Source organism: Chelonia mydas, chromosome 1 (assembly GCF_015237465.2).
Source record: "Chelonia mydas isolate rCheMyd1 chromosome 1, rCheMyd1.pri.v2, whole genome shotgun sequence".
NCBI lineage: Eukaryota > Metazoa > Chordata > Testudines > Cheloniidae > Chelonia > Chelonia mydas.
The window spans coordinates 196,991,837-197,004,120 of NC_057849.1; the positions used below are offsets into that span (position 1 = coordinate 196,991,837).

Consider the following 12,284-nt stretch of genomic DNA (forward strand, 5'->3'; position numbering starts at 1 on the left):
TGGAATATGCTTTATGCAAATGGTCTCGTGTAAGGTATCATAACAAAGGTTATAAACTACTGAACATATTCCTCCTATTTGTATGCATGTATCATTCTTGTATCTGAAACTAGAAATATGAAGTATAGCTCTGAGGTCCTATTGTAATTATGCAAAGTGTGGGCCATTAATGGTGGTTTAAAATCTTGATGGCTCTCATTGACTAGGACAATTGGTTGTAAATGGTTTATTTACCTGCAAAACTTCCTGTGTACCTGTGGGCCAACCCAGAAAGAATGGAGACAAGGGGTCTTACACTGACATGTGACCATGTCACATGATACTGGAATCCATCTTAATCCTTGTGCTTTGCCATTGTTGAGGCGGGGGTGGGGACAAGCACAGACAAAAGATTCCTGCCTTGTACCAAAGCTATAAAAGGGGATGGAGCAGGACAAAAGGGGCTGCCAGTCATGAGAAGACCCCTGCTTACCACCTGAGATGTCTGCTGGAACTAACAAGGACTGTACCAGGGGAAAGGATTGAGCCCAGACTAGGAAGGCAGCTAGTCTGTGAAAGAAGCTTATTGGAACATCTTGAGGGTGAGATATTACCTGTAATCAGTTTCTTAATGTATTAGGCTTAGATTTCCGTGTTTTTGCTTTATTTTGCTTGGTGACTTACTTTGTTCTCGCTGTTATTACTTGAAACCACTTAAATCCTACTTTTTATACTTAATAAAATCACTTTTGTTTATTAATAAACACAGAGCAAGTGATTAATACCTGGGGAAAGCAAACAGCTGTGCATATCTCTCTATCACTGATATAGAGGGCGAACAATTTTTTGCATTTACCCTGTATAAGCTTTATACAGAGTAAAATGGATTTATTTGGGGTTTGGATCCCATTGGGAGCTGTGTGTCTGGGTGCTGGAGACAGGTAACCTGCTGAACTGTTTTTAGTTAAAGTCTGCAGCTTTGGGGGCATGGCCCAGACCCTGGGTCTGTGTTGCAGCAGGCTAGTGTGTCTGGCTCAACAAGGCAGGGTTCTGGAGTCCCAAGATGGCAGGGAAAACAGACTCAGAGGTAATTTCAGCACATCAGGTGACATTCCCAAGAGGATCTCTGTGACCGAACCCATTGCAAAGAATTCCCTTTCTTCTCAGATATACCAGTAGTTCTTTCCTGTTTGGTTTTTGCTTGTTTTATCTGATTTCAGTGACTGCAGTGGAGTGGGAATTTAGGTAATCAAACAAACTTTCTCTCTCACAAGCTGCGTGGGAGCCCTACACTGCATCACTCTCATGACTGCACTTTGGTTTGCTGTCTTCCAGGGGACACAACTGAAAAAATTCTAACAGCTGGGAACGTTTCTGCAGTTGAAAACAGCAACATCACCCTGCGGTGTTCTCTCTCTTTGACCAATGCCATTGTGTCGCAGGTGAACTGGAACAGGTGTAACAGGGTCACGCTTGCAGTTTATCTAAACAAAGATAAAGGCATAGTCCAGCCTGTGTTCACTGAGAAGGTATCACTGGCAGCAGAGTACGGGATAACAATCCACTTATTAGGAGTCAATGACACTGGAGATTACTGTTGTGAATTTCACACCTTCCCTTATGGGATATACGAAGGGAGAATGTTCCTGGAACTGGCAGGTGAGCCAACAAAACTACAGATAACTCAGATATATTGGGTGTGGGTAAAATTTTCCAAAGCACCTAAGTGACTCAAGGTTTGTCTACATGGGTGTTATTTCAGAATAGCTATTCCTGATTAACTCCATGTTAATCAAAGGGAACACGGCACTTTTTGGAAGCGGATTAAGCTAATTCATAATAAAATACTCTCCTTCCAGAATAAGGGCTTGTCTACACTGGCAACGTTAAAGCGCAGCCGTGGCCACGCTTTAACGTGGCTTGTGCAGTTGCGGCACAGCGCTGGGAGAGAGCTCTCCCGGTGCTCTAAAATACCCACCTCAACAAGGGGCATAGCTCCCGGTGCTGGGAGCACGTCTCTCAGCGCTGGTGCACTATCTACACTGGCATTTGGCAGTGCTGAAACTTGCAGCACTCGAGGGTGTTTTTTCACACCCCTGAGCGAGAAAGGTGCAGTGCTGTAAAGTGCCAGTGTAGACAAACCCGAATAGTAGCCACACATGGAGTTAATCAAGAATAGTGAAACTGCTTTAAATTCACACCCTATCTTATTCTGGATTAATTTTTGTGTGTAGACAAGCCTGTAGGAGAAGAGCTGCATGAATAACTGATTTTTTCAGTTTGTGGGCTGTACTGAAAAACCAAAAAAAATTAAAAAATAGAAAAAGTTGATGAACCAAAAATTCGAAAATGAATTCATTTTAGGTTGAATGAAACTTTTTGTTTGACTGAAAATGATTGTGAGGTTTGTTAACGTTTAAAAAAATAAAATTGAAGTAAATTTTGAAACAAAAAAATGCTTTGAATAAAATATTGAAACATTTTGTCTTGACAGTTCAAAATGAATTATTTTGATTGATACAATTTTTTAATATGACTTCTTGAAATGTTTCAGTTGACTCAAATCTACTTTTTTTGGTGAAAAAAGTTCTACCTGAAAAATGTCACTCTTTTCTATTTAGGAGCCTAGGAGTGGTGTTTTAGGCACTTTTGAAAATTTACCCTTTTAGGAACCTTTAGCAAGTTTATTTTGCAATTGAAGAATTAGCACCATCCAAAATACGCTCTTCCTTTCCCTAGAGTAGATTCATTTTATGGGTGATATGGCCAAAATTATTATTTTTAACATTTATCTTTTGCCTCTGTTACTAGTAAATTATATTGTTAAAGCTGAAAGGTTTTAAGATCTAATTTACTTTTCATCAATTCTGTCGTTTTGGTACTGTTTGTTTACATTTTGCTCTTCTCGCTTAAAGCTAGATTGGCCAATGTCACTTTCTGTTTATGGTCAATTTCACTTGCCATTTCTCCTTTCACTAGCCCAGTGCTCTGCTGGATCTATTTACTTGAATTACAAAAGTAAGGATGGTCTAGTGGTTGGTAGAGATGACTACATTTAGGGGGACAGAGAGAGGAAGTGATCTGCCCCTGATTTGGTTTGGGGATTTGGCTCTAATAATACTTAACATACAGGGAGTTTGAAGGCTAATTAGGGCCAAATTCTGTCCTTAATACAAGGGTATAATTCTCATTGTAGGGGCCTGGTGCTGCTGAGGGGAGAGAGGAAAGCATACAGCAGCTGGTGGGGGTGTTACCTGGGGTTTTCAGAACCCCCAGCAGGGGCAACATAACTATTTCACTCTCGGTGGGCCAGGAATAAATCATAGGAACACAACAATTCTGTCTGATAAAGGATTAAATGCAAGTGAGCGTGCTCTTGTCCAGCACTGCAGTGTATTAGATTTAAGCACACGCAGACAAGAGCAATAGGTTGAGAACATCCCAGATATTTATCTACTGTCTGAAACAGTATTGATTGCTTAACAGCAGGTTCACAGTGGCCAGCTGCTCACCTGCCGGGGAGAAAGGGTGTCAGGGAAAACGTCTCTCAAGATGGCTTCAGAGGACGGCTCCAAAGCACATTATATTAGCTGACCTTTTATAACTAAGGTCTGCAAAACACAGGTCACAATGACCCCTAGTGGAGGGGTCATTTGGGGGGAGGGTTAGCTCAGTGGTTTGAGCATTGGCCTGCTAAACCCAGGGTTGTGAACTCAATCCTTGAGGGGGCCATTTAGGGATCTGGGGCAAAATTTGGGGATTGGTCCTGCTTTGAGCAGGGGGTTGGACTAGATGACCTTCTGAGGTCCCTTCCAACCCTGATATTCTATGATCACTTTTCTAATTTTCAATACACTTTTAATATCAGAGGCATCTAGATTCAAGGTTTTCCAGCCACCAAGGTCTTCAGTTTCAGTTGACTTGTCTGTCCCCTCCTCCCATTTGATTAGCAGAAACTGTAGCTAGTTTTGACTTTGCTTCTGAAAGCCTGTCTCCAAACTAACCCTTAACTGTGTGGTGGGTCTGTTTTATTAATTCAGGATGGTTGAATGCACATAATAGGGTTGCAATTAGCTTGATCCCATTCTGAGATATATACACCCCTCAAATCCAGGGCAACAGGGACCAGAGGGTGAGGCACTTGTTGAGACCAAGGAATACCACTTACAATTCCTTAGAGCTAGAAGTCCGAATTCCGGGGCGGTAACTGCCAGACTCACTCTTCTTTTCTTTTTAGCAGATTGGTACCATGTTTGCCTGCTTTTCCCATCCTGCTCTCCCCACCCAGTTCTTTGGTATCCAGTTCTCCAGGGCTTTCCAAAAACAATTGTCACTTGGTGGTAATAATCTAATGATCAACTACCACCAACAATGATGTTGGCCTTGCAGGTTCTGTATCTTGGGATACAGTTATTCATTACCTTGTCAATAGGAAGACCCCCTCAGGTTATTAAAATATCAGTTTATGTCAGGCAACCTACCGAAGTGAGATTTGAAAAAAGAATTGTTTTGGTGACAGTTGGACAGGTTGTTTTTGTGTTTTACTGAAGGTTGGCGTTATAGTCCAGGTTTATTTCAGGTAGTTCACTACAGGCTGATTCTGCAGTGGAATGAGTGCTTCTCCTAGGAGTTGCTGAGCACAGTCAGCGTAGGATGGGGCTCCCCATTGAAGTGTTGGTGTACATGTGTGCCCGTGATCTCTACTGGAGTAAGGAAGGCTTGTTGGTACAGTTGTCAGCAGTTCCTCTTCTCCCGGAGATGCTCTGCTTACTCAGAAACGGAAACTGACTTGGGCTGCAGGATTCAATGTCCTGAGCTGGATACAGCATATCTTTGAGTTATATTATGCATGAAATAATTAAACAGGGCGGTCTCCATGGGGCATTTATAGTCACCAGGTTACCCCCAGCATTGTTTAAGATGAAACCAGTTGGAGGAAGATCCAGACTGTCCTGAAGAAGAAGGAGGTAGAGTGCCCTCCCATCAGGGTTTCTTTGTCAAGCATGGACATGTGGGGCCTGATTCTGATTTCATTAAAACAACCGTAATTACGGAGTAACTCTCATGAAGTCAATGGTGTTACACAGGTGTAAAAAAAGTGTGAGATTAGCATCAGGCCTGAGGATCACGGCTGTAGCTTTGTACCCACTTCTGCATGCCTTTGGTGAGTGTGACCAAGGGTGTTTTTAATGCCAAACTCACATTTCTCTTCACTTAATTTCAGGAGCATCAGAGGAGATGACCCTTTGGAAGAACCTTTCATACATAATAATCAGCCTGATACTGGGAGTTCTGCTCCTCATGTGTTTCATAGTCTGGATCCTTAGGAGAAAGGTAACCGGAAGATAGTCCCAATAAGGTCACCAGATCCCCCTTCCATTCATCCCATTACTTTTCTTAGCGATTGAATCTTTAATTACATTGATTGGATTAAACATAAAGATGCAGAGTAACTTTGATGCAGACTTTGATGCAACTTTGTCTAAGTGGCCAGATCTCTGCTGTCCCCAACTCCAGCATTCACTTGGAGTTACTCATTGTGCTTCCTAGCGTATTCACCTTATAGACCATCAGAGTGGGAAGGGACCTCAGGAGATCATCTAGTCCAACCCCCTGCTCAAAGCAGGCACAATCCCCAATTGTTTTTTTGCCCCAGGTCCCTAAATGGCCCCCTCAAGGATTGAACTCACAACCCTGGGTTTAGCAGGCCAATGCTCAAACCACTGAGCTATCCCTTAAACTGGCTCTGCAGCCCACAGCCCCACGAACTCACTGGTTTTGGCTGAATTTTGAGCATCTGCTGAAAAATACTCAGCATGGCCAAGAAATCATCCCAGACCCTGAGCTCTAGTAAGTCAGCACTCAGCTCAGAGTGAGGGCTTTGCTATGGCCCATAATTCCCTCCCCACTCCCCAGTGAGTGTAAGGGCTCTGCTGACCACCCTAATTCACCTGGGCTGAGTGTGAGGGAATTGCTCATATCACCCATCCCCTGACTATGATGGAATATCTGGGGTCCCTCCTCATTCCCCTAGCTGAGGGTGAAGGCACAGTTCATGTTTCCCCATCCGGGCTGAATGCATCTCAGCATCCCCTCTTTGAGTGTGAGAGACCTTTTCAGAGTCAGCAGAGAATGGGGTGTATATTTGGGCCCCCTTTCTTTCAGACTCCTTGCTGAGAGCATATTTCAAGTTCCCCTGAAGTGTGACGGTCTGTCTCAGTAATTACCCCTCTTTCCTTTCACTAGCTACTATGTGGGCACCTCTCAACTCCTGCAGGAATGGTCTGAGTGTGAGGGTCCATTTCAGGCCCCCTGCCCATCCCACTGGCTAAGATTGGGGTCCCCCGCTAGGTATGAGGGCCTGTCAGATGGGGGACCCAATCTGTCAAGCTGTCAAATATGCTGGCATATCTCATGGGCCCGTACCTGCTTCACTGGACAAGGGGGCTGGTGGATGCTGGGAGGCGTTTTATTCCATACCGGCTGAGGGCTGGATTCATGGAGGACCCTACTCCACACCAGTCAAAGGTGAGGTTGCTTCTCAGGGGGTCTCCACCAGTGTAAGGGCACATCTCAGGCCCCCTTCATACCCAACCTTCTCAACCCCTCCATAACACACCCTCCTCTTTCTCTCTTAGGAAAGAGGTGGAAGGATGGTGGAAACCTGAGCAGCTGTTTAAATAAAAGGATGAGCCTGATCTCAACCTGTAAACAGGAATCCTGCCCAGATTCTGGGAAAGTTTGGATCTGAACAATGGCCCTTGGGGCCATTTCTGGTTTAAAATGATTGGAGGAAAAAAAACCGTGTGGCTTTGTTTTGTAGAAACAAACTTGGAAGATCCACGTGCCGTCCCATGTCCTGCAGAAGGTGCCCTCCAGCAGCAGCGGGCAGGACTGCAGCTCACCAAACCCTGCCACAGGCAGCTCAGCAGAGGCCAGGGTGGCACCTGCCGGCAGCGTGGGAGCTCAGGAGGAGTCTGATGATGATCACGACTATTTCAGCGTCCTGTGGTACAAAAGCCACAGCAGCAGGAGCACTGTGGTACAAATGGGGTAGCTGGGTGGGGAGGAGGGAGTTTTGGCTGCGGGGAAGCTTAGCGTTCCTGCATCAGTTCTTTAGTTGAAACCTTTCTGCTTCCTCCTATTAAGTTCCGTAAAACGGTCTGGAGGTTGGCTGGTCAAGAGAAAGGGTATGTGTGGTGGTGGTGGTGGAAGGGAGAAGTACAGAGCACTGTTGTACAGGCACAGGGTGTTTGCACTGGATAAATCAAGAGATTGGGAAGGCCTTTACCTTCTAGGGTTTTGTTCAAAATCCCATCCAGGCTAGTAGCGACAAGAAGTTGTTATTAGCTGAAGGGCTGCATGGAGGTCTCACGCCAGTTTTCTAGGGGTACCAGTGACCACATCACAACTGGGGAAAGAAAACTGGTTCAGTAGAGAAGCAAGGTAATGACTGAGTCATGGATATTGACTTCTCCTCTCATCTCTGGAGATGGTCTCTCAAGAGCAGGGCTGAAGAACACTAACTGGGGGGGCTTTGTGTGGGAATGGTGCTAACTCACCTGCTGCTGCTTGGACTATACCTGATCTGATGGATAGAGGACTTCAGTCTCCAAAGCTGTCAGTGCAGCAACATTCACTAGCAACAGAATTTAGGCATGAAAATGGCTTTGGGGCAGTCAGTTGCTGCTCACTTTGCATATGGGACCTGCTGGATAATGGGAAGCAGCCTTTTGATCCCACAGGACCCTGCTGGTTAATGACATGCCTTGGGGTTGCAATCCTCAGGCTGAGACCCACTGGAATATGTCCCTGGATTGTCAATATGGCCTTGGGGTGCAGATTTGGTGAGTTTACCTTGTTTTGAGAAGAGCGCCTCCTGGCTGTAGAATGAGAAAAAAAATTTCTAGATTCCCATTAAAATGCTCTTTCAACCCCTGCTATGGAAATGATTATCCAATGTATTTCTATGGCCCTCATCTTTTAGCAATGATGTTGCTTTGCCAGGACTGTGGGGATAATTCTCATGCATCCCACTGGAGGAGGATCTCATTTCCAGGCTTATGACAAATGGAAGATATCTTGTCTTGAAGTTTTAATCTTTTAGGGCAAAACCAAAAGCCCCGAGGAAGGAGGGGTGTGTGTGTGTGTGTGTGTGTCCTAACTTTCACAAGAAGACATCTAAATTAGGATACCTTGTTTATGCATTTGGACTCAATCCAAGTGCAGAACTGGGTGCCCTAAATTAAGCCTCCATATTTGAAAAGTGTGCTCCAGTGGTGAAACTGTGGTTCTGTTGCATCACTGGGAGTTTTGTTGTTAGTTTCAGTGGGACCAGGATTTGGCTAAGGATGTGAAAGAAAAATCAAAACTAGTAATTGAGTTTGGGGAGGAGGGATAGGTTAGGATATGTAGGGCATCTGCCTTCTCAGCTCCTGCTTGACCTTCCAGTGGCATCTCCTGCCTGGCAAGTCTTGTGCGCTGGCTTGAAATCATGTAACTTCCAGCAGCCATTGCTGCCTTTTTACCAATGGAGTCTTGGATTCAAACTTGACTTAGGTCACCAATGAGAAAGTTTGGTGACCTTTGCCTTATCTTCAGAGTAGGTTTATGCAAATCACTGAACCAAGATTTTGCAGCTCAGGACTGAAATATAGAAGTTGAATTGTACAGGGGGTGTACAATAGTAAAGATATTGCAGATTAAGACTTAGATGCACTAGCTGATCTGTAAGGGGTCCCAGGACAGGACTAGCAGGGGGACTGCAGGTCAGGATGGAAGGGCATTGGCAGAGCTGTGTGTGAGGAGCCAAGGACTGGAATAGCAAGGAAAGATGCAAGGCAGGTTACTTAGTCTGCTGTTGTAATGGATTTTTAAAATATTATTTGACCAAAAAGCTTCTATTTTTAAGAAGCCTCTTTTTTGGCCATATTTTGTGATATTAAGCTTCCATTCAGTGATTTCTCTGTGATACAGGGTCCTCTGGAGAAGTTTAGCCCCCGAGTCAAATGTTGCAGTGTAGTCATACAGTGTGTGCGCCAATGTGGTTCTGTCCTATCAACTGCAGGATTGTGTATTTACATGCAACCTTGTATAGTCTAGGAGGAAAATAAACCCACAAAGACACCTGCCAAGTTTTTTACTTTTTTTTTTTTAATTATTCCTTCATATTCAAACTTCACAAACAGTGTGAACTTGTACAATACCTCAGAAAGTGAAACTTACAAAAAAAGTGCTGGTAACATTAAAAAAAACCCCAAAAAACAAACAAACAAAAAAACAAAAACAAAAAAACAAACATCATTCTTAGCAACATCAATTACTCTTCCACACAAAACAGAAACCTTGTAAAATTTATTTCCGTATTTTTTAAGGCGTAATACTTCCGTATAAAGTATATGCAAGAGATAAAACTTCACAGTATTCCAAAATGTCACAATAATAATAATAATAATAATAATATAGTATAATGAAGCGCTAGTTAATTTTCTTTTTTTTTTCCTTTTTTTTTTCTGTTTTAAATAACAAATACAAGTCACAGGTAAATATACGTGAGAAAAATACGAGGCTAATATTAAATGGCAGGTAAGGATACTCTCACTGTAAGAAAAACTGGCAGGATGTGTGTATTGATTCTATATTTTAAAGCACTTGATAGAAAAGGCGTATGCAAGGGTTTCTTTAAACAATTTTCTGTTTGCTTCTTTAATAACTGACATACCATTTACAGAGTATAATAAGAGAAACAAAAGGAACTCATAACCCCTCCAAACTTTTGACCTGCTCTTCATATCTTCACAAACCATGTCTCAGTGTGTGTGAGTGTATAAAAACACACACAACCACAACAACGCACATTGCTAGAGGCAAAGACCTGTCTCCTGAGAAGCAGCTTTGCCTACTGGGGACCAAATCATGAAGTCTTTATTCTGGCATAACTGCCACTGAAAGCAGAGCGCGGGGGGGCGGGGGGTGCTGCCTGCCCAAAGACTGCAGGATTTAGGCCTGAATGCAGTTTCCCATTCACTCAGCTTTGAATGACTGTTGGGAATTTCTTTGTTCCCAATAAGGAAATGTCCCCCTCCCTCAGCCATTTATGAATTTTTAACTTTGTCCGCCAAAAAGGGCAGAGACGGGTTCAGAAATTTCCCTCTAAATTCAAACCAATCCAATGAAGAACGGGAACATAGATGGAGCGTCTCTCACACACACACACACACACACACACAGATATCACAGCAGGGTGTGCGTGCATGTGTGTGCATTTCATAGAAAGGCCTGTGGAATGCACTAGGCGCACACACAGCCATACCCTCGCCCCCGCACACGTGTGTACATGTTAACAGCCAGCCATTCAGCCAACAGGTAACAAAAAGACAGCAGATAGCATAACACATCAATAAGGTGCTCAAAGGAAAAAGGTGGCTACCACTCCTGGAATGGGAAGCCACATTAAGGTGCTTCAAAAAGTTTTTTTTTTTCTTTCTTTTTTTTTCATTTCAGACATTTAAAAAGTACTGATTTGCATGTGCTGATTGAGAGCAAGGCCAAGAGTTTTGAGATCTGACATCTTCCATAAACAAGGGCTTTTTCAGGACAGGGTTTGTTTTTGTGGGACGATCATGTATTTTTGTAGATTTCTATTTTTAGTTTAAAAAAAAAAACAACAAGAAACAAAAAAAACCCCCCAAAACAACCCAGCTGAGAATTGGTGTAGCACTTGAATTGCATTATTGGACCGAAAGGGTTTTTGCCCATTCATTCAGTTGCCTTCAGTTAGCACCGTTCCTTTTTATTCTGGTTACAGCCCACACCTACGATAGTTATTGAACGTACAGAAAGAACCAAAGTCACTTGCAAGTAGCTGTTTTCATTTTTTGTGATGTGTTTCAAGAGCCCAACCATAATTCCTCTGCTGCCTTTGTGTTCGTGTAGCATCTGGTTTTGTGAGCTTAACTATAGACAGACTCTCTACTTAAGCTTTGTGTGTCTCGGTGTGTGGCTATGGATACGGGTATGTGTGTACGTATCCACATGTTCTATACATACATACACCACAGAGTGTATTTTAACTGGAGATAAAGTGAACTGGGTTCAGACACTCATGCACTAGCTTCCTCCTGTGTATTTGAAACAGACTGGAGCACTGTTTTGTTTTGTTTTTTTTAAAGTGCATTTAAAGCAAAATAAATGGCATTCATGTACCCCATGGAAAACACTTTTAGTAGTGGAAAAAGCCTGACTCATCTAAACCTCCTTGGACTTGACCATGCTAAAAACAAATGGGGCCATGCATGACAGGCCTCTGGATGGGCAGCTATTCTTGGGCAAACTGGACTCCTGGCAGTATAGCAGCACCATTGGTGGGGAGGGCGGGAGGAGAGGTGGAAGAGATATTGCTCAAATTCGGAATGTTTGAAATGTTCCAGATTTCAAGGTGATTGTATTACTCCCACCATGGCTTCAGTTATTTTTGCTAATGACCTCTACCCTTCCTCTGTGTGGCTCTAAGGTACACTTTGACTCTTCCCTCAGTTTGTGTTGTTTTTGAGGCTGAATTTGTGTGTGTACGGGAGGGGGGGTTGTGTTTGAGTGCCAGCATCGCTTACGAATAAGGCACTGTAGAAGTCACAACTTTACGAAAGCTGGGGCGGGGGGGCAACTACCCAGCCAGCCTACCAATCCATTCCCCACGATACTCTCCTCCCCTCATCAAAATATTGCATGTGATACAGGTTATTCTTGTGTACATTAACTGTTAAATCCAGGTCTTGGAAAAGAGTTTTAACCCAGTCAGCACCAAAGACCTCTAGGAATGCACCATTTGTCTCCACACCCACCCAGTATTTGCAATAATGTGGGGAATAAATTCCCTCCCCCCATGCTTTAGAGCAGTGGTTCCCAAACTTGTTCCACCGCTGGTGCAGGGAAAGCCCCTGGCGGGCCGGGCCGCTTTGTTTACCTGCCGCATCCGCAGCTCCCAGTGGGGGGGTTCGCTGCTCCAGGCCAATGGGAGCTGCTGGAAGTGGCGGCCGGCACGTCCCTCGGCCCACGCTGCTTCCAGCAGCTCCCATTGGCCTGGAGCAGCGAACCGCGGCCACTGGGAGTCGCGATCGGCCGAACCTGCGGACGCGGCAGGTAAACAAACCGGCCCAGCCCGCCAGGGGCTTTCCCTGCACCAGCGGTGGAACAAGTTTGGGAACCACTGCTCTAGAGCTTAACATTCAAGTAGAAATTTCAAGTCCTTGTCCAAGGTTAGCAACTATTTATATTTATGATGTTCCAAATCATTTCATGATGTTGAG

At 44.1% G+C, this 12,284-nt stretch overlaps 1 protein-coding gene across 3 annotated transcripts in view; it reads left to right on the top strand.

Annotated features, from left to right (window-relative positions):
* TIGIT (T cell immunoreceptor with Ig and ITIM domains) overlaps nt 1–11,152 on the top strand; it is a 55,437-nt gene extending 44,285 nt beyond the window's left edge. For all 3 annotated transcript variants that reach the window (XM_043538673.1, XM_043538674.1, XM_037909123.2), the window contains 3 exons: nt 1,315–1,638; nt 5,204–5,313; nt 6,803–11,152. In XM_043538673.1, the coding sequence (XP_043394608.1) occupies nt 1,315–1,638; nt 5,204–5,313; nt 6,803–7,036 (668 nt within the window). In that variant the 3' untranslated portion in view covers nt 7,037–11,152. The remainder of the gene's footprint in view (nt 1–1,314; nt 1,639–5,203; nt 5,314–6,802) is intronic.
* The last annotated feature ends 1,132 nt before the right edge of the window (nt 11,153–12,284 follow it).